The sequence below is a fragment of the Aulonocara sp. 'chitande type north' Nkhata Bay genome, linkage group LG15 (assembly GCF_057382095.1).
Source record: "Aulonocara sp. 'chitande type north' Nkhata Bay isolate Kocher_YH1m ecotype deep benthic linkage group LG15, A_spYH_male_GT1.1, whole genome shotgun sequence".
NCBI classification, from domain to species: domain Eukaryota; kingdom Metazoa; phylum Chordata; class Actinopteri; order Cichliformes; family Cichlidae; genus Aulonocara; species Aulonocara sp. 'chitande type north' Nkhata Bay.
The window spans coordinates 24190973-24211551 of record NC_141358.1 but is presented as its reverse complement, the minus strand read 5'-3'; the positions used below and the strand labels follow the sequence as shown (position 1 = coordinate 24211551).

At 43.1% G+C, this 20579-nt stretch overlaps 1 protein-coding gene and 1 pseudogene across 1 annotated transcript; one reads left to right on the top strand and one right to left on the bottom strand.

The window, feature by feature from the left end:
* Positions 1–8744: 8744 nt before the first annotated feature.
* On the bottom strand, positions 8745–11017 carry LOC147313143 (low-density lipoprotein receptor-related protein 11-like; annotated as a pseudogene).
* Positions 11018–11168: 151 nt separating this feature from the next.
* LOC147313142 (multifunctional protein CAD-like) lies at positions 11169–14686 on the top strand. The gene is made up of 5 exons (XM_086262922.1): positions 11169–11180; positions 12532–12765; positions 12857–13078; positions 13171–13359; positions 13890–14686. Exons 1-5 carry the CDS (start codon positions 11169–11171, stop codon positions 14043–14045), a joined length of 813 nt encoding a protein of 270 aa, XP_086119048.1. The 3' UTR covers positions 14046–14686.
* The last annotated feature ends 5893 nt before the right edge of the window (positions 14687–20579 follow it).

Here is a 20579-nt window from a genome sequence, read left to right as displayed (position 1 = left end):
AAATTCCAATATCTTTCCTTATGTTGGCAGAAATCACCGGTTTTCCGAGTATATTTATGACTCAGCATTATTGTACGGACCTTGTATTCTACTTATAATCAGTCAAGTCATTTTTAGAAACTGTCATGTTATATTTGTTGCAATTTAAGTCATTTTTAGAAACTGTCATGTTATATTTGTTGCAATTTCTGACTCTTTCTCTGTTAGTGACAGTTTTTACTGGATAAATGCCAAAACCTGTTGCAGCTTGTACCTTTTTAAGGTAATGTACTTTCTGTCTGTTATGAACCAAATAGGGCCAGGCAATGACATGAGTGAGGCACTCGCCGTCACTTACATGAACAAACTCAGGTGCAGTACACACACTGTCTAGTTGGGTGCTTACCTATCAGCTGCAGCACCTGTGTGTCCTACCCCGAGACAAATGATTTCTTCTACTCCACTCCTACCCACTCCTCCCACAACCAACATGTTTTTCAATGTTGTATAGATGCTTTCCTGTATCACTGATGTCTCAGTACTCCTGCCATGATCTGTAGGTTTAAGTTCAGCTTTGCCTAATGGTATCTGTAAATTAAATGACTGTAATTTCACCTAATGTTTTGGTAATATGTACAAATCCTCATTTCCTTCTACACTTACATATGCAGGAACCCCAAAATCCAACATTTACACCCCCATTTCACAATCTTTGCGAACTTTGATATATTTCCTATATAATATCTAATCTATGTGATTTACCAAATCTAAGACCCATCAGTGCTTATAAACTACCAGATGACTTCTGCTGCTTCTTCTATGTGTCCAGAGAATGCATGGCAAACACCCAAGGAGGGACTGTCGGACAACACTGTAAGCCTAGATGTTCACTCTTTATATATGAAACCAGCAATGAATGGAATTTGCATGCATTCACATTCATTTACTCTGTTGGAGGTCCAGCCACTAGAAAGCAGATCAGCGTGTAGGCTAATTATTAGCAATAATATCACTCAATAAAAAGAGAAGTTCACTTTGATCTGTTGACAAACTGCAGCGATTTCCTTTGTTTACTTTATGAAGCTACAGGACAGAATCAGTGGAGGGGTGGCGATTCGGGCACCTTGCAGTCACTGAGATGACCATGAACATCTCTGCACACCAAAGTATTCTACAGTCAAATCTGAGGCCATGTGCATGACAGCTAGAGTTTGACCAAAATGGGTCAGGAAACAGGACAATGATCCGAAGCACAGCAGCAAATCTCCATAAGAAGAGCTTAAAGAGAATCAAAGTGCTGCAGCGATCCAGTCAAAGTCCAGAACTCAACCCGACTGAAAAGTGGGTCCACCATGTGCCATGCTACAGGTTTCTTCAATGTGTTACGTTCTTAGTCTAGGCGTGTATTGAACGCAACAACAAATTGGCCCCACTCACGCACCACCCAAGAAAGAACACAAACAGTAGTATCTTTTAAAGCGCTAAGAAGCCATTTATTTGCTTCAGCAGTGAGCAGTGCCAAAAATAACAAACAAAACTCCCTAATGGTCCCTACACTTTCCTACACAAAATGAAAACCAACCAAAAGACAATTCACTTACCTAACTTTCTAAACGAAAAACAGGAGAAAACTTAATCAACAAAAATGGTTTGTCACGCCTACTAGGCTGCTGCAGTGAACAATATATACAAGGTGAACAAAATACACAATTGCTATTTTACAAATCTCCTGATTGGTTTTGCCTGCTCTGCCGCCGTTGCCGTGTGCACGGTCGGCCTCCGGAACTGTCTTGGTCCTTGTGTTGTCGACCCCCGTGTCGACCCCCTGAACTTTTCTCGGACTCTTGTTGAGCTCTGGTTTTGTTTTTGATCTGTTGTCCTGTGTTCTTGGACTGTTTTCTTGTGTTTTTGGTTTACTCTGGACTCTTGTGCTCCTTGTTTTTTGTTTCGGACGCTCCTTCCTGGATCCCCTCCGCCCACCCTGGTCTGGTGCTCGGTTTTGTTCTGGGTTTTTGTTTAGAGCTGTCGGGAGCCAGCCCTTGGAGGGGGGGGTACTGTCACGGTTCTGGGTCAGTTTCGAACCAGTATTTTGAGTTTTGATTGTTAGTTTATTTTTGAATGATTGTTGTGGTTTTGGGTGCTATGATGATTATTATTAGAGTTCCATGTTTCTATTTATTTGTGTTCTCATGTTTTGTGTGGGTTTAGTTCCATGTGTCATTTTCTGTCTGTCTCTCAGTGTCGAGTCTGCGTCTTTGTGTAGTGTTCTTGTTTCCTGTTTTATTGTGAAGGTCTGCGTCTCGTGTGTGTGTGTTCAGTTTTACCTCTGTCTCGTCTTGTTGATTACTCCCAGCTGTGTTCCCTACCTGTGCGTAATCTCCCTGTGTTCTCTGTGTGTATTTAAGTCGCGTCTTCTGTCATTGTAGTTGGTCCGTCTATGTATCCACCATGTTTCATCTGTGTGTTTTTTTTCTACAATTTTGCTTTGAGCGCTTCAAAGCTACACAGTTAAATTCACCTCTGCCGCTTTTAAACTGTAACCGTAATCAAGACCAAATCTGTCTGTGTGGATAAATACATGCACAGAAAAGTAGACCTAAGCTTTCTAAGTAAAGTAAAAATGAGTTAACTTCTTCTCTGCAGTGACAGCCTGTGACTGGCTCTGTTTCTGCTGGAACTGCCTCTTATTGTAACGTCATAAATAATTCATTCCTGTAAAAACATAAGCTCTAACAGTCCTGCTGTTGTTTAGCATCAAACCTCAAATGAAACGTGACGTATTATTTAACATCTGTTTGTCCTCCAGGCGACATTTAGAAATAATTTCCTTAATTTACTCAGTGATAAAGCAGCTTTAGAAACCACAGAACAGCATAAGGCTGGTACGGCTGTTTGATTTTATTCACTCGCTGCTTCGCTCGTGAGTCAGCACCGCCCCTCTCCTCGGCGTTAGTTGTCGGTGTTTGTCGTCAATACAATACTGTTAATTCTACTCTCTGCAGTGTTTAAATGCTTACATATACACACAGTTACTGTCCCTCCACACATACGACTCGGTTCTGCTTCTATGCCCCAGCTTTGTTTACTTTTTCCCACCGAGGCTTCTAGACTTCTGATTGGCCAACATTTCCGCACGGTTAGGAATCTAGCGCCACCTGCTGCTTTGGCATGTTCATAGCAGCGTTTTCCTTCATTTCTGCCTTTATGTGTGGACGGGATTCTTTTTTAAAACGAAAACGGAAAATCTCCGTTTTCAAAAATACCCGTGTACGTGTGGACGTAGCCTCAGTCTCTGACTGGAAGCGCTAATTCGTCATTCGGCTTTTGTCAGACTAAAGTAACTGTTAAAACTGTTTGAAAAGCTCAGCTATACAACAAGGAGAGATTGAGAATTTCCTTTTAGTTTTCAGTTTATTTGATATTGACAAAAGTTAGTCAGTTTTGTCTGTTCTTCTGTAAAACAAACTAAGATTTATTTTTAGAATAAGTGGAATTGACAATTTAGTCTGTTTCGTTTGTTCTATTTTGAAACTTAAACGCTTTAGCGGCTGCCTTTTGTGTAGTTTGTAATATTTGCCTTTATTTATCTGAAAAAGTCTCATGTTCCTTAAGTACATCTACCCTGTTGAACTTATTATGGGAAATAAATATTTAAATAAAAACAAGCTGCTGATTATTTCACATTTTACTTGTGAGCAACGGCACATTTAAATCTTACAAATATAGTTATTTGGCTTATATCGTGATAGATATCGTTATCGCCTGAAATGAAAAAAAACATATCGTGATATGAAAAAATCTCATATCGCCCAGCTCTAGGTCATGGTACTGCCTATTGGACCTTAACTTCCTCTTGAGGTGTTGCAAACGAGCTTCAGCCAGTCGCTTGTTGTTTGGCAGCATGGGTGGAGAGCTGCCCTTGAAAGGAAGTGGCATCTCATAGTGTCCATCCTTCCTTTTTGTGATTGTGCTGCCGAGGAGTTTTACAAAATGAACATCATCTTGAGAAACATATTTATCTTGATAGTTTCTTTCGCTGAAATCCATTTCTAGGACCTTTAACACATCATTGACCGGAGGCAATGGCATTTCCTTTACTGCCACTCTGTGTACAAAGCTTTGATGTTCCTTTCTATCAAGATATGGATTTGCTGATCCTATGATGCTCCAGCCAAGCACGGTTCTTTGAGCAAATGGATGGTTTTCTGACCCTACAATGACTTCTAGAGGGGCCAGTGCTGATGGGCAATCATAGCCAATCAGCAATCCCACTTCACAGTCTTGAAGTGGCTGCAGCTTGTTTGCCAGTTGCCTCAGATGTGGCCACTGAAGTGCGGTGTCCTTTGTAGGAATGTGAGACTTATCGACTGGGATGAAATCCCTTGTGTATGCCTGGCGTAGCTGAACATGCGACTCACTATGGAGCCCACGAACTTGCAATCCACAAGCCACTTTGCTAGCTATGACTGTGTTTACTGCTGTCATTGTACTGAGCCTTAATTGCACTGGCTGAGTCTTCACATTTAGTGCAGAGACCAGATCTCCCAAGATGAAAGTTGAATCGCTCTGTGTGTCGAGCAGAGCATATGTGAGAATCTCACTGTGGGGGTCTTCTGCCAATGACACAAAAACTGGAACAATGCTAGACGTAGCTGAGGAGTATCTTGTCAATGTGTGTGACATGACATTACGGACTTCCTTTGTCTCATTTCCTGCAGATGGTGAATCACTGTTTAACATTTCACTGGCTCCCTCAATTCTCTCTATGTGCAAGCAAGTTGGATGATTTCGACCACATATAGTGCATGTGTGCCTTCTTTTGCATTCTTTACTAGTGTGGCCCTTTCTTAAACAGCCGAAGCAAAGACGGTTTTCACGAATGAAAGCTCTCTTTTCATCAGGAAGCCTTGTGGCAAAGGTTGGGCACTTGGCGACACCGTGTGTTTCATCGTTGCAGACGAAGCATGGTGGTCTTGGCTTTGAAATTAAGGTCCCTGGTTTACCTGCAGAGTGCTTAGCTTGAGCATTGGTGCTGAGTGCCTTGGTTCTCTTAGGAAGCCTTTCATCTGTTACTTTAGTGGTTAATAAGAAGGGAGAAGCAATGGGGTTGCAGGCTATTCTAGCTTCCCTTTGTAGAAATCTGGTGAAATGAGCAAATGGTGGATACTCTTGACATCTGTCTAGTTCATCCACAACAACGCGACCCCATCTGCGTACCAGCCATTCGGGTAGTTTTTTGAGAAGTTTATGATTTTCTTCACAATCATTTAGAATTGCCAGCCCTTTAACATGAGGGATGGCCTCGGCACAACTTTGAAGGAAATCTGAAAACTCTCTGAGGGCTACTGGGTCATTGGGAGCTATTTTTGGCCATTTCATCAGTTTATCCCTGAAAGCCTTTTGGACGACAAATTAACTTCCATACCTCTCCTGAAGAATCTCCCAGGCACCCTGATATGCATCTTCTGAGTTTCGATAGAAGAATCCTTCGACCGCCTTCCGTGCCTCACCTGCAAGATAACTTTTCAAGTACAACATTTTTTCTCCTGCGGGGAGGGGTTTGTGGCCAATCAATGCCATAAAGGATATCTTCCAGTGTATAAACTTTAAAGGGTTACCAGTGAACACTGTGGGTTCAGGTGCAGGCAGACGGTTGGAGACGAACAAGCTTGCAAGCTCCTGTGTTAAGCTGACCTCCTGTTGCTTTTGCAAAATCTCAGGTGGTGCACACTGAGGTCGAAATGATTCAGCCTGTGGATTCAATGGATTCTGAGATTCAATGATTTGGCTATCAAGTTGTGATTTGTCATCTGCTTCATACTTAAGGCTTTCCAATCCATCGTAGTTGTTGTAAGCTCTCACTCTGGCTGCTGCTACTTTTACCTCATTTTCTGCCTGTAGCTGTTGCAGTTTAGTTCTCTCTTCCTCTAGCTTTGCTGTCATTTCTGCAATCATTTGTGCTTCCTTGATTTTCCACTCATGCTCTAAGCTACTCAACTTGGCTTGCTGTTCATGTATTCGTTGCATTGCCTTCGCCTGTTCTAGTTTAGCTGCAAGGTCAGCTTCGGCATCCACACGTTTGCTAGAAGTCGTAGAGGTGGCTCCAGAGTATGAATCTGAGCCCTTTGAATGCTCTGAAATAACGGTTTCTGTTTTCCCAAAAACAGATCCATACTCCTCCTTACTTAATATCATCCTTACACGCTCCTTCTCGAGCCTGTCATTAAAAGTCTTATCTATATCTTCTAGTCGTTTACTAATGAGATCACAAATTTCTGTTGTTAGGGCAACACACGCATTTTCTTGACAACATCTGGAGTAGAAGTATGATTACGTCGGATAGGCTCATACAGTTCATGCATTAATACTTCTTTAGCCTTAATGTCCGTTTGTGTTCTAACAAGGTCTTCGTTTGAGCAGAAACCTTTCAGCTTTGTTCTAACTCCTCTTGCTAACTCCTTCCAGGACTCATATGCCTTGCTAAATGACCTTTCATTTTTCTTGGCTTCCTGTTCATGCATCTCCTGCCCCTTTTCTGTTAGTCTTCGCTCTATGGAGCTGGACCTGGCCTCTTGTGCCTCTGTAGATTTGTCTATTTCTTCAACAGGGGACAACATTATTATTAATTTTATTTTTGGCTTGTTGCACCTGCCCTTTTAAGTGTATATATCTGAACTCAAATGGGTTGAGTGGTGGTTTCAAACTTATTAATGTCACACAGTGGAAAATTGTGTTTTTATATTTTGTTTTGGATCAGACTGTGTTGGTACAGGGTGTCGATTTTATTTGCATGATTTTATTGTAATAGTGATATTGCATGTTTGTTTATTGATATTCCTATTGCATGATTTTATCTCCATATTTATAGTGTGTGTTTAGTGTTGATTGAACAATATGTTTTTTATTATTCCACTGTGGATTAAGCGGACAATTGTAGGCACCTGTGAGGTGGGGGCGTTCCCCGTGGTGGCCTATCAGCCACCAAACTGACTTAAGGGAGATAGTGAGCGCAAAGACTAAAAAGAGAGAGACACACGAAAAGTGGAGAGCTGGAAAACAAAACGTGTGCAAGCCAGCATATGAGAAGAAGGACCTCTGGCCTGACTGTGGGGCGCCACGAGACATTCGGCGATCGGCCAGCACAACCCGGCGATCCAGTCCCGACGGACAGAATAGCGACCGTGGGAGGCGACGCGTGAAATCCACAGTAGGGCAGGGGTACGCCTCTGCCTGCATCTGGCGGAGCTACGAGGGAGGCCGTGCGCGGAGGTGGAGAGTAGCTGGACTGCACGATTGCGCACAGTCAGGTGGAGATAGGAGCCTCCTCCCTGGTCTTCTGCTGGCGAGAGTCCACATCCCGGAAGAGGAGTTCCTCTCCTGTCTCTCTCAGCTCAGGAGAATTTGCCCGTGTGTTGCGGGACTGGGAGAATTAGGACCCTGGGGGGGAGTTTTTAGTATAGGGAAAAACATTCATTTAGCTTTGTGTTTTTAGCGTTTAATCATTCCTGCCGGCAGGGTTTTTAGCGGGTTGTAAACACTATTTTTATTGTATACGGGGATTTTAGCTTGTATTTGGGGTTCTGACTGTGTTTTATCCTGAAAATAAATGGTGTGTTTGAAGCCAGCTAAATTTCTGTCCTCTGAGCTCTGACCCACTCACTCCCCTTTCTGCTTGTATAGGCGTGGTGGTGAAGATTTAGTTCTACCAGTTTAGCGGCTACATAATTTTGGCGTTTGTCGACAGGATACAAGTTTGGGGAGCAGTGTTCCGCACCTGGAGTGCAGATATAGAGATGATGATGCCGGTGTATCCGGGTGCCCCTTGGGTACCAAAATATAAGGGTACTGAAGCAGATGTTTCATATGGAGATTGGAAAGAACAAATACAAGGTTTATTGAATGCTCAAGAAATAGCTGAGGCCCGGAAAGTAGAAATTTTAATTGGGGCTTTAAGCGGTGAGGCAAAGCGTCAAGTAAGCGTGTTAGAAGAAAAAGATAGAGACCAGATTAGGAAAATATTCGCATATCTAGATTCTCTATATGGTGACAATAACTCCCTAGCGGTTTTGAGGTCGCAGTTTTTTAGCTGTATCCACAGGTTTCTGTAAGAGCGTACGTAGGCTGCCATGACAGACCACTACTTCCGTTGTCCGGTTTTATACTTCCGGTTACTCAAAGCGAGACCCAGCGTTCAGTCGTTGCTAACAACAAAATCAGTTACTTTGTGCGGTAATAAGTGGCTTTACCTGTTCGAAGATGAGCTCGGGTTCAACGTGTGTCAGTCAGTCTGAGAGAGAAACCAGCAGTACTGACTGTGAAAGGAGAACCAGAATCATGGTGAATCTCTTTTCAGGAGTCACATCCAAGACTGACAGAACAAAAAATGAAACACACTCATGGTCTCGTAAAAAGTGACTGTGAGGAGAAGGAGGCAGGCCTTCATCAACACAAATCAAACAATTATTAATTAATTCGATTTTTGATGGAAACGGAAACAAGCAAAATACGCACTTACTTTGACAGTTAATGATAATTATACTACTGTTTAACACCGCGTGTTTCCGTTTGAGTTAATCTAATTATGGTTCTGTGAAATAACACTCAGTGATTTTCAGAGTTCAGTCAGACTGATCTCAGAGTTATGTCCGTGATCACCACTGTATGAAAGCTTTAGTCACATTTAAGGGCAATATCACCAAAATACAGTAAAAGATCTCCTCCTTGAATGTTTCAGATAAAATGGAAAACAGACTCATGCAGTAAATATTCTTTTATTGGAGAGAAAACTGTGCAGTATAATTTACTCGAGATGTTGAAGATATGAGAGCATTAAACAGGCTGATGTTTGGAAGAGGCTCTGACAGGAGAGAGATGATACAGAAACATGGCATCCTTATAAAATACTGACACACTTTATGAACGGACAACTTTTCACAGCTCTTTGAACATTTAAATGAGCTGCATACTTTCCCCACTGAAACCAGCACAATCCCTCTGTGATGGAAACAATATTTGAACTAAATGTACTGTGGATAAATCAAAGCATTATCAAAGTTGTCCGTGGTTCCCTTATTTTTCCTTCTTTCCCTGTCAGATCCTGTCCTGCAGGATAAACATGACTGAGTGGTTCCCTGCATGCAGCTGTTACAGTTTGTGTTGGAGATACTTCTGCAAATACAGGAAGCAAATATCTAAAAACTGTTTTCAATGTTTTTACCAGTCTGTCAACTACAGAGAGCTGTCTGTTGTCCCCCTGTTCTCCTCTATATCTCTCAGCTGATGCTGGCTCACAGATCAGACGACAGATCATGAGCAGCAGCACGGCAGTGATGATTAGGCCAAGTGTCAGAGGAACTGGAAATGGTTTGGAGATGGGGGCGTCACTCACTGCTTGGCTCTGGTTGGCTTTAGGGGAAGCTATCTCAGTCTGCTTGGTGACTGGAGGAGCCACACTGGCAGGCCTGAAAGCTGGACTTTTTTGTATGCATTCACTGACACAGTCCAACTCCTGGAGGAAGTTGTTGTGGTTTCCCTGGCAGCCTCCATACAGGAAGTGTTTGCACTCTCCCACATTTTGGTCGTAGTACCACCGTGGGAAGGTGCCTTTACAGGGTCCCACAACTGGAGCAGCAGCACATGGGTCTTGACTGACTGAAGCTTCCTGCTCACTGGCACTCTGAGAAGGAGCCGCCTTGCTTGTGTCTTGCGGTGTGATGGTCTTTCTGGCTCCAGTCGGGAGCATGGAGTCGTCTTCAGCTTTCTTTGTCTGAGCGACAGGCCGCTGAGGGCTGGGCAGGTCCACAGCGTGGGTCACTGACTTTCGGCTGCCATCGAAGTTTGGGCAGAAGTCTTCGTCTGAGCGGTCTGGACAGTGCTGCTTCCCATCGCAGGCATAGGTGATGTCAATACAGCAACCGTCATCACACTTAAATTGGTAGTTTGAGCAGTGACCGGTACATACTTCTGCTTGGTGTTTTGGAGCCAGTACGGTGACAGAGATGTTATCGGAGCTCTTCTGTCCCGCCGTGTCAGTGACTGTCATCTGAAACGTGTAGACTCCTTCCTGGAGGCCACTGATCTTCAGCAAACCTCTGGATGTGTTGACTTCATATTGATGGCTGTGTCTCCTTTAATCAGACTCCACTCATAGCGGCGGATCCCGTGGTCGTCCACGCTGTCACGGCCATCCAGCACAGCCCAATCTGTGGGCAGCTGGATAACCACATCCTGTCCAGCGTCACTGCGAGGAGGCTCATCCACGTCTGCATCATCCTCATCAGGAGCTTCTTCTCCGGGCCTCCGGGCTGAGTCGCTAGATGAAACAGGGAGGTGTCCCTGCGTTGTGTTGGGAGTCCGGCTGTATGTCGTGAAGCCTTTCTGAGCCGAGAAGGCGCACACATTCTTACTCCTGTAGGTGCAGTTAAACAGGTAGCAGCGGAGACTGTCCCCGGGCTGCCTTTGGTCCTCGTGAAGCACCGCAACTGTGCAGTGAGGCTGGGAGCAGCAGGCGTGCACACAGTCCTTCCTGGTGTACACCCTGTCCGGGGCCAGCAGGAAGGTGGCTCCTTGCTCGATGGAGTCCTTGGCCCGGATGATGCGATCCCCCGCGGCACTGAAGTCGCCCACGCAGGAGTCCATCACTTCACCTGTCCTGTAGGTCTGGTCCTGCTGCAGCTGTTTGCGGAATTCCTCCAAGAGCTCCTCCACCCCGGATATTTTGGATTTCAAGTCCGATATAGGCGAAGATCGAGCGTCGATGCTGCCAAAGGTGAGCAGCAGCAGCAGCCCTACACAGGCGAGCAGCAGCCGGGGATGCTGAAGCAGAGCCATGTTGTTGATCACACAGTCAGACGGCGTCTCCCTCTGCCTCCGGCTGGCCTCCCGCTCATGAAACTCCTTCCCGGCACAGACGGCCTTCCTACATTAAATATATCCCTGTTAATATCGTTTAACGCCACTGCTAGGCTGAACAACCAGCTGTAACCGTAGAGCCGCGGAGCTTACAGTTCGTCCTTCGACTGTGCTTGAAATCTGCTGTTGTCATGGTGAGGGGGAGTTTGTTAATTGGGTTTTTTCCGGCCAGTACAGAGGCACTTAAGGCACCAGAACCAGTCACTTCTAGAGTGAATCACCACTGGACTCCATCTTTCACAGACTGTTACCTGAACAGAGGCTTTGTGTTGTGTACGATGCCCTCGTTGGTGTGGTCGTTAGCATTTGTGAAGAGCACGTCCCAGTCTTTGGGCAAAGTGTCAGGGTTGACAGCGAAGCCGTGATTCTGACTGGTGATGAAGCAGCGCTCTGTCCCATTATGGATGCACGGTTGGTTGTGTCCACGGTTACCGTACCTGAGAAACAAGAGGAAATAACACACTAATTAAAAGATGGATAAAAGACATTTCCCACGGTTAACAAAATCTATAATTATACATTTAGCTTAACCAAGGTGCCCTCTAATGAGGCATTATTATAGCAGAAGCTTTAATTGTCACGGCTGCCGAGGCGAGCCGCGTGGAGTTGGAAGAAGGACCCAAGATGCAGGCAGTGGATGAGATACCGGTGGTTTTATTTACAGAGGTGTAGTGGCAAACAAACAGTGGGGCATAACAAATAACTAAATAAACAAGTTAAATCTCCTTGATTACTGACGAGAGTCAGCTGCACAAAAGGGAAAGGTGGCACCTCAGGCAGAAGAGGTAGTGTGACACGCCCACACAGGCACCTTCAGGAGGAGGCCCTGCTAGGGCCGTAACACCCACCAAAGAACACAGAGCAGTTCTGTACAGGTGTGTTTGTAGCTTTGGTGACTGTTGAAGGTAGTTCAGTCTTCTTTTGTGTCTGTATTGTAGGAATTGGGACAGTGGGTTCTAGGACAACCTTTATTTTTATTTCTTTACTGTGGATAAGATACTTTTACGTGGTCCATCACTTTGTTTGGTTGAACACTTGAATGCAGCACAAGTGTTTAAAAGCAAAGGCAAAACATGAGCTTTGTGTTGCAGCCCTTAAATCCGCGGCTCCATGGAAGTCATCATGTAAGATAAAGGGTGGTGCTGGTGGACTAAAGAGAGCTCGTTGCTCCACTCTGGTTTTTATATAGATGCAATATAGAGACAACAGCCAGTAATTAGTAAGAGAGGAAAAATAAGAGTGCGGATTAATAATGATAATGAAAAGAAACAAGTTTGAGGACAAATATTCCCTCAGATTTTTACCTTCTTTGCCCAGGTTTATTTAATGTAGTTTATGTTATTTTATTTTTAAATTTCAGTGTTCATAATACGTTTCTGTAAAAATGTGCTGGCTCAAAGATATAAAAATCCCTGCTCAGCTTTCTACCTGCATCCATCATATGGCAGTATAGAGTGGAAACGAAGAGGCTAAAAGGCTTTTACAGTAAAAAATCAAAGATCACTTAAGCTGCTTTTAGTTCAGTTGCAGACTTCCAAATGTCTTGGACGGGATGAAATTCCCAGTGTGAAATCCACAGAGCTGTTTGTCTCATTTTCATGTGTTGTGAGTGCTTCGTGTCATTACATCTTGTTGTTACAGGTGATAAAAAATGAGCGCCCGGACGGCGTCTTGCTGACTTTTGGAGGTCAGACTGCTCTGAACTGCGGTGTAGAGCTGACCAAGCTGGGCGTTCTGGAGAAATATAAAGTGCAGGTTCTGGGAACTCCTGTTTCCTCCATTGAGATGACCGAAGACAGAAAAATCTTTGTGGAGAAAATGGAAGAGATCAATGAGCATGTAGCTCCCAGTGAAGCAGCTCTGTCGGTGGAACAGGTGAGGAGACGTGTTCGCTTATAAATTAATAGCTTCTGGATTGTTTTTTGCCCCAGTGAAGTCTAAATTTATCTGATTAACTCTGCTGTAGGCGGTGGCAGCTGCTGAGCGTCTTGGCTACCCCGTCTTGGTTCGTTCAGCGTTCGCTCTCGGAGGCCTCGGCTCCGGTTTTGCCAACAACAGAGAGGAGCTGACCTCTCTGGTAACGGCAGCATTCGCTCACACCTCTCAGGTGCTGGTGGATAAATCCCTGAAAGGCTGGAAGGAGATCGAGTACGAGGTGGTCCGGGACGCCTATGACAACTGTGTGACTGTGAGTAAAAGGAGACCAGAGAACAAACGGTTTATACTCACTAAAAAAAAACTGAGGGCGATTTAAAGTGGCTGTTGTTTCCTCTTGTTTAGGTGTGTAATATGGAGAACATCGACCCACTGGGTATCCACACTGGGGAATCCATTGTAGTGGCTCCCAGTCAGACGCTTAATGACCGCGAGTACAACATGCTGAGAAACACGGCCATTAAAGTCATCAGACATCTCGGCATCGTGGGAGAGTGTAACATCCAGTACGCTCTTAACCCCGAATCTGAACAGGTAAGCATATATGTGAAGACCTGGGTGATGAAAAGCACAAATAGGACTGTGTTCACCTATAAAGTGGATCTGTTTTGCATTTCCTTATTTTAAAGCCAGTGACATGCTGTAATGAATAGTACAGAAAGTGTAGGTATATTGAAATAAGCATGGGTGGTAACATGACTTGAAGTATATACAGTTTATATGGCTATAGGATGTACAGAGTGTGCGGCTGGATCTGCAGATAATGTAACAGCCAGGTATGTCAACGGCTTACATTTACTGTTTTGGCTCCATAACAAGGTTGTAAAAAGCCTTTGCTATGTAAATCCTAGTTCAATAAGTTTTAAAAGAAAATTGTTTTAGGTATCAATGTGACCAAGTTCATTTCATACAAACCAGGAATAGATTTGTATGAATAGGCTTTATGTATCAGAACAGGCCTTTAAACAGGTCTTGTGTGCATGGGGAGCTGGTATTCCTGCTCCTGGTCTAATTCCCGTAATGTCTGTGATTGAATTGTATCTTCTATGTATAATGTGTTGCAGTACTACATCATTGAGGTGAATGCCCGCCTGTCAGGGAGCTCTGCTCTGGCCAGTAAAGCGACTGGTTATCCTTTGGCCTACGTAGCAGCTAAACTTGGTCTGGGGATCCCGCTGCCACAGCTCAAGTACGTCTCTCAGCTTAAGAACGGCGGATAATGATCTAGCTAGCCGGCTAGCGCCGCTTCACTCAAAAGCACCCAGGCTTGGCTTTCAGTGAGGCGTCTCTAACTCCTTTCACCCCCGATCGCTCCGCAAACAGTCTTTGTATTAGCTGGACTTATTTTTCGTTTATATGGGCCGATGATGCTGGTCGATGTGGAAAAAATAACTGAGTTGTTCATATACCGGTGGCTAGCTAGCTCTGCGTTAGCCACCGGTGTATGTCTCTTCCCCTCGTATGCGGGGAAAGAAACATGCGAGGCGGCCACCGATCGACCGGTGGTGGCTAACGCGGAGCTCAATCGTGGATAAGGGAAACCCAATGCAGGAGAAGCAGGCGGCTGGTGAACTGAATTTCAGGTAAGACGTTATTAACTGCACTCTATTTGGGTCAGATATAAACCGAGTTTAGGTGTAGTTTATTTTCGTTGTGCTGACAGTTACAATAACTGTACTGCGTGCTAGCTAGCACGACGGAGTTTCCATACAGCTGTGCGCGCTAAGTTACTGATGTTGAACTTTATGACAGCCTCCCCTATTTTCAGGCGAGAATGTAGGGGTGTAAACTTCAAATATCTGCTTGTTTTATCAAGAAGTCCCATATTTTATCAAGAAGTCCCATATCTCTCACGATGTTACTGCTAGCGCCGCATGGCAGCTAGCCGGCTAGCTGGCTAGGGCGGCTTGGCTGACACCCAGGTCGGGTTGGCTGACACCCAGGCCCGCTCACGCTCTCGTGTCACCCCTAGTCTTTCGTGATGACTCTTGGTGGGCTGCTGGACTTATTTTTCATTTATATGGGCTGGTGATTCGGTATGAGTGTCCGGTGAACTGAATGTCAGGTAAGACGTTATGTATATTTAAGGTAGTGACTGGAATAAGTCACAAGGTGTCGCTGTTGAGCTGCATATATGTTGTATATTTTAGCAATTTTGACCATTTGTCCTCTGCAGGACACCGTAGTTCAGATTTCTCGTTCGCGTGGGCGCCATCTTGGTTCAGTGTTTACTGTGATGTGCAAAGGTAAGCACTGTCAGTGGCGAACTGCATTGGTTTTGTTTAAAAATAAGTGTTCCACTGTGTAAAATAGCGGTTTGTCATTTAAGCCGAGCATATATTTTGTTTATTGAGAGGTTCATGTATTGTCTGATGAGAGTATGAGACAAAGATATACTTTTCTTTCTTACTTTCATATAAAATATTTAGCTTTTATTAAATAGTTATCTGAATCTTACAACCAAAGTTTGTATAATAATACACAAGATTGGCTGTAGACCATTGTTAATCATTCAGAACACTGTGTAAAAATAACAAAAAAAACCCAAGTGAATGAAAAGTGCATAAATATTTATTTTACGTGTTTGATGTGTGTGGCAGGGCGTGGTCTGCAGTGCCGCTGCAGGGGAGGTGGACCCACCTCAGCGGCATCTGCAATCACGCCTCTCAGGTCTGTGCTCTCTCTGCTTTTTTTTTTTTTTTTTTTTTTTTTTTTTTTTTTTTTTTTTGTATGTGTCGGGCTGTGAGATGAAAAGCTACAGCCGGCTGTATGGGTACAGCAACTATGTGTGAAAAGTGGTCCATAACGTAATGCTTCAAAGTGTGTTCATGCAAACATTGTCGGGTCTGCTTATGAACCTCTGCGCACAGTGTCTACAAATTGGGGCTGTACGAAGTCACCTCATCTTTACACAAAACTGTAAGCTGTCATCTGTGAGGCTCGAGCGGTGTTTGGTTTTACCATAGTTCATGGTGGAGAATGGCTGCTCCACTGAGTTTTGCTCTCTGTAGCCGTTTGAATGGCAACCTATACTGATTAGCGGCGGCTTTCTAGTTAATTTTATGACTTTAGACTTGACTTGAAAAAAATGTTCTAAGACTTGTGACTTGAGGATAAAGACTTGAGACTTGCAAAACAATGACTTGGTCCCACCTCTGTTTACTTGTTGGTGCCTTGCTAGAGGAGCCTGGGCCCGGTGGCGCGGCGTCTGCAGGAAGAGCCTGGGCCCGGTGGCGCGGCGTCTGCAGGAAGAGCCTGGGCCCGGTGGCGCGGCGTCTGCAGGAAGAGCCTGGGCCCGGTGGCGCGGCGTCTGCAGGAAGAGCCTGGGCCCGGTGGCGCGGCGTCTGCAGGAAGAGCCTGGGCCCGGTGGCGCGGCGGCTGCAGGAAGAGCCTGGGCCCGGTGGCGCGGCGGCTATCAGCTGGCAGAAACTGTTAACCGCTCGCAGGGCAGGTGAAATGGACTATCCTTGCATGAAACAAGTGAGTCTGATGCCTTTTTCCCCAGCCATCTGACTGTTATTGTTTTGTGTAATATTTAGCTGTCATAGTAAATCTAATCAGGGACTTTTCTTTTAATGATTGTAAGTATTTATTTTATTACAGATTGAGGTATGAAGAATCCATATGTTTGTACCAACATGTAATAGCAATGTCATTTACCAAAATGTTTAGAATTATAGGTGGTCCAAAAGATTGACTCTGTTCATCTGGATTTAACATGCATATTATATAGAGATTGAAAATGTGACGTCATTCACGGGTAGAACCGCAAAGGATTCTGGGAACTCGTGGCAAGCGGTACTAGCGCACGCAGGCTTTCAATTAAAATCAGTTATACAGCGATAAAAAGAAACACAAAAATGTCAAGAAGCTGTTGTATTATTAACTGCAATAGCCGGTCGCATGACAGCCACGGGAAGCCGACGGGTAAAGAGATCGGTTGTTATTGGATTACGTCGTTGAAGAGAAATTAACTAGCATCTAACTAGCAAATGTTGTCCAGGCTACATTGGTGATACAGTTGTTTTTTTTTTTTTTTTTAATGTGTATGATATTTTTGTCATGCGATTTTAAAGCTGGTCCTACAACCGCATCCAAGAATAACATGCAGCTTATCTCAGAACTGTCGGTGAAAATAATTCTTGGAGCTAGGTTTTTTTTTGTTTTTTTTAAAATGACATCAGAAACAGCAGTATGCGACATTACGTGATGGCAGAGCTTCAGTTCATCCTTTGTCATTTTTTTTTTTTTTTTTTTTTTTTTTAATATTAATCTTGGAGCTAGGTTTAATTGAGCTGCATTTTAAAGAGGTGCAATTTCACAATTTGTGTATATTTTCTACGTTCACTATTTTGTCATGTGTTGAGAAAAACACAGATTTAAAAATTACATGGTCTAATATTTACATTTAGCATATAACTGCAACATGCTTTTTTTTCTTTTTTTTTTTTTTTTTTTTTTTAAAGACTGGAAAGGACTTGAAGTTCAAAATTTCAGACTTGTGACGTTACTTGGACTTTTACACCAGTGACTTGAGACTCGACTCTGACTTGCCTGACATGACTTGAGACTTACTTGAGACTTGACTTGAGACTTGCAAAACAATGACTTGGTCCCACCTCTGTTTACTTGTTGGTGCCTTGCTAGAGGATCCTGGGCCCGGTGGCGCGGCGGCTGCAGGAGCCTGGGCCTGGTGAAATGGACTATCCTTGCATGAAACAAGTGAGTCTGATGCCTTTTTCCCCAGCCATCTGACTGTTATTGTTTTGTGTAATATTTAGCTGTCATATAGTAAATCTAATCAGGGACTTTTCTTTTTATGATTGTAAGTATTTATTTTATTACAGTTACTATTTTGCATCATTTTGTTTTGTTTTTTTTTTGTTTTTAAAGCTTTTACAAAGCTTCATCATGCGCTTTCATGAGGTGACGTATCTGATAATGAGTTTTTTGGTGTTCTGATAATCTTAGTTTCTAAATGTGCCAAATGTAGTGTTTGTAATTCAATAAACTTTCATGGGAGAAAAAAAAAAAGAAGTGTTTCAGGAAACCATAATAAAAAGTATAAAATACTGAAATGCCTATTATGGATATATTTGATATCAAGAAGAAGACAGATGTGTCGGTCGCGACACATGTTTGTTTCATATCAAAATGTGAAGAGACAACATAAAAGCAACAGGTGTTACTGTATTCTATCAGAACTGGATCCAGCAGAAATGTATGAACCTGTTAATGTGTTTCTTTTGCTTTTTTTTTTTTTTTTTTTTTTTTTTTTTTTTCAGAATGGCCTTAATGAAATTGACCAATAACCGGCCTGAGACGCCGTACTTCAGGCCCCCACCCATTCACATCCGGGTGTTAAAATCTTGCAACCAGCTAAAGGTGATTCAATTCAATTTTATTTATATAGCATCAAATCACAGACACACAGGAGGATCAGCTGGGATATCCAAGATGGAGGGGTCAAACCACTGTTAACCAAAAAAAATACGGTGGCAACAATCACTGACGGAGAGACAGTGGCAAAAATTACTTTGTTTGAAGAATTCTCATCCAAAGTCAAAGAGGGCATGTCTTATATGATGAGGGGACATGAGCTGAGGGGCCAAGCTCCCCTTATCTAATCAACATTACGGCGAGGACACAGTTTTTTAAAGCTCCTGCCTTTGCAGTCACAGAGGCCCTCATCACAAAGGCAGAGGAGCTTCTTAATCCACCTTCCCCAGCCAACACCACTGAAGATGAGCCCAACGTTTGGAGGGCTTATTATAGTGGAAGGGGAGGTTCTGGAGGTAAATATTTGTGGTTCCATCAGAACTGATATTGCTTTAGGTTTTCAAAGAAACCATTACTTTTTTGTCTTTAAAAGTAAAAATAATAATTTTTGTTGTTGTTGTCGTCAAACAAACACAAAATTGTGAGAACAAGATCAACCGCTATTATTTTGTAAATGGTTGTAGATTTATCATTAACAACAATAATAAAATAATAGATGTAGTAAGTCAAGAAAGAAGCACCTAGATGTACACACACAGATTTATGCAATCACAATAACTGACATTATATTTTAATTGAATTTTCAGTGTTCTGCAGTGAGGAAGGTTTTCGCAGGCAAACAACAGGTGCCTATACGAACGCTCCAGCTAAAGCAGGTAATGGTGCAACTAAAGTGTAGTATTGAAAATGGTGAAAATAGGCATATTTGAGATTTGTATTAGTTAATGAATAAATCTTTCATTCTGTCATGTTTGTGATTTCAGGATGGGCATACCATGACTGTCTCCTTGTGGAGGGAGGCATCAATTTACAATGTTCATGTGGGAGATCAGATAAAGGTCTCCCATGTCAAAGTAAACCACTCTGCCTATGGTGTACAGCTCCAGACGACCTCCTATACTAAGATTGAGGTATGAAGAATCCATATGTTTGTACCAACATGTAATAGCAATGTCATTTACCAAAATGTTTAGAATTATAGGTGGTCCAAAAGATTGACTCTGTTCATCTGGACGTAGCGTTTTCAGGTGGGAGAAACGTTTCGTCACTCATCCACGTGACTTCTTCAGTCTCAGCGGACTGCAGGTTTCTGAGGTCTTTGATCAGGGCCCATGACAATTTGTATATTATTGATCAATGAACTGACCTTCCAGCCTATTGTTCCTTCAGTGGCAAGACAAGGCAAGTTTATTTATATAGCACAATTCAACAACAAGGTGATTCAAAGTGCTTTACAGAGACATTAAAAAACAAAAACAATAAAAAGAGCATGATTTAAAATCGATTAAAAAAAACAAAACAAAAAACAGTAGATAAAATCAGTAGTTAAAATGTAAGTTTTGAAATTTAAGCTTAAAAGTGTGGATTTGGTGCTTTATTCAAAAGCAGCTGAGAACAGGTGAGTCTTCAACCTGGATTTAAATAAACTGAGTGTTTCAGCTGATCTGAGGCTTTCTGGGAGTTTGTTCCAGATATAAGGAGCATAAAAGCTGAATGCAGCTTCTCCGTGTCTGGTTCTGACTCTAGGAACTGATAAAAGACTGGATCCAGATGACCTGAGGGATCTGGAAGGTCTAAATTGAGATATAATCATAAATTTTTCACACTGATGAAAGATAAAAGGTTGCTTTTAGTATTTAGATTTTTCCAGGCAGTATTTAAAATTCAAATGTGAAATGCACATCCCTAGTATTTCCCTTTGCTTAAACAAAAGGTCCATCTATCCCTCAGCCGGCACCCGCCACAGTACAAGTGTCCTTGCTGTTTTGATAACTGGATCCTGAAGGGTTAACATGTCAACGGCAATTCTTTACTGCGTGTCACCAAGAGATTAATGTCAGTTGTTCCTGAACAGGCGCCCGGCCCCTCGTCGAAACCAGCAGTGACCTTGGACGCTCCGCAGTGAATGTGAAATGACTCCAATCAATGACAACAATGGGAACAGAAGAGCACGTTTTAATTTCACTTCATCAAAACAAAGAGGCACTCCCAATAACGCTGTTACAGTCCTGCAGCCTAACTGAAGAATTCAAACTGAGTGGCATGGTTCAGGGTTTTGTTTCTTTCTTTCTTTGGGATAATGACACTAAAAAGCTGAAATGGTTTGAAATCTCATTGTGTACTTTCCGTTCTCTGTTCCCAATCCCCCAGAAGACCTTAGAGCATTTGTTTTGTATCATTTCAGTTCTAAATTATCAGACATGGTGCCAACTCACAAAGTGCAGCAGGAGAATTGTATTATAATTTTGCATGTA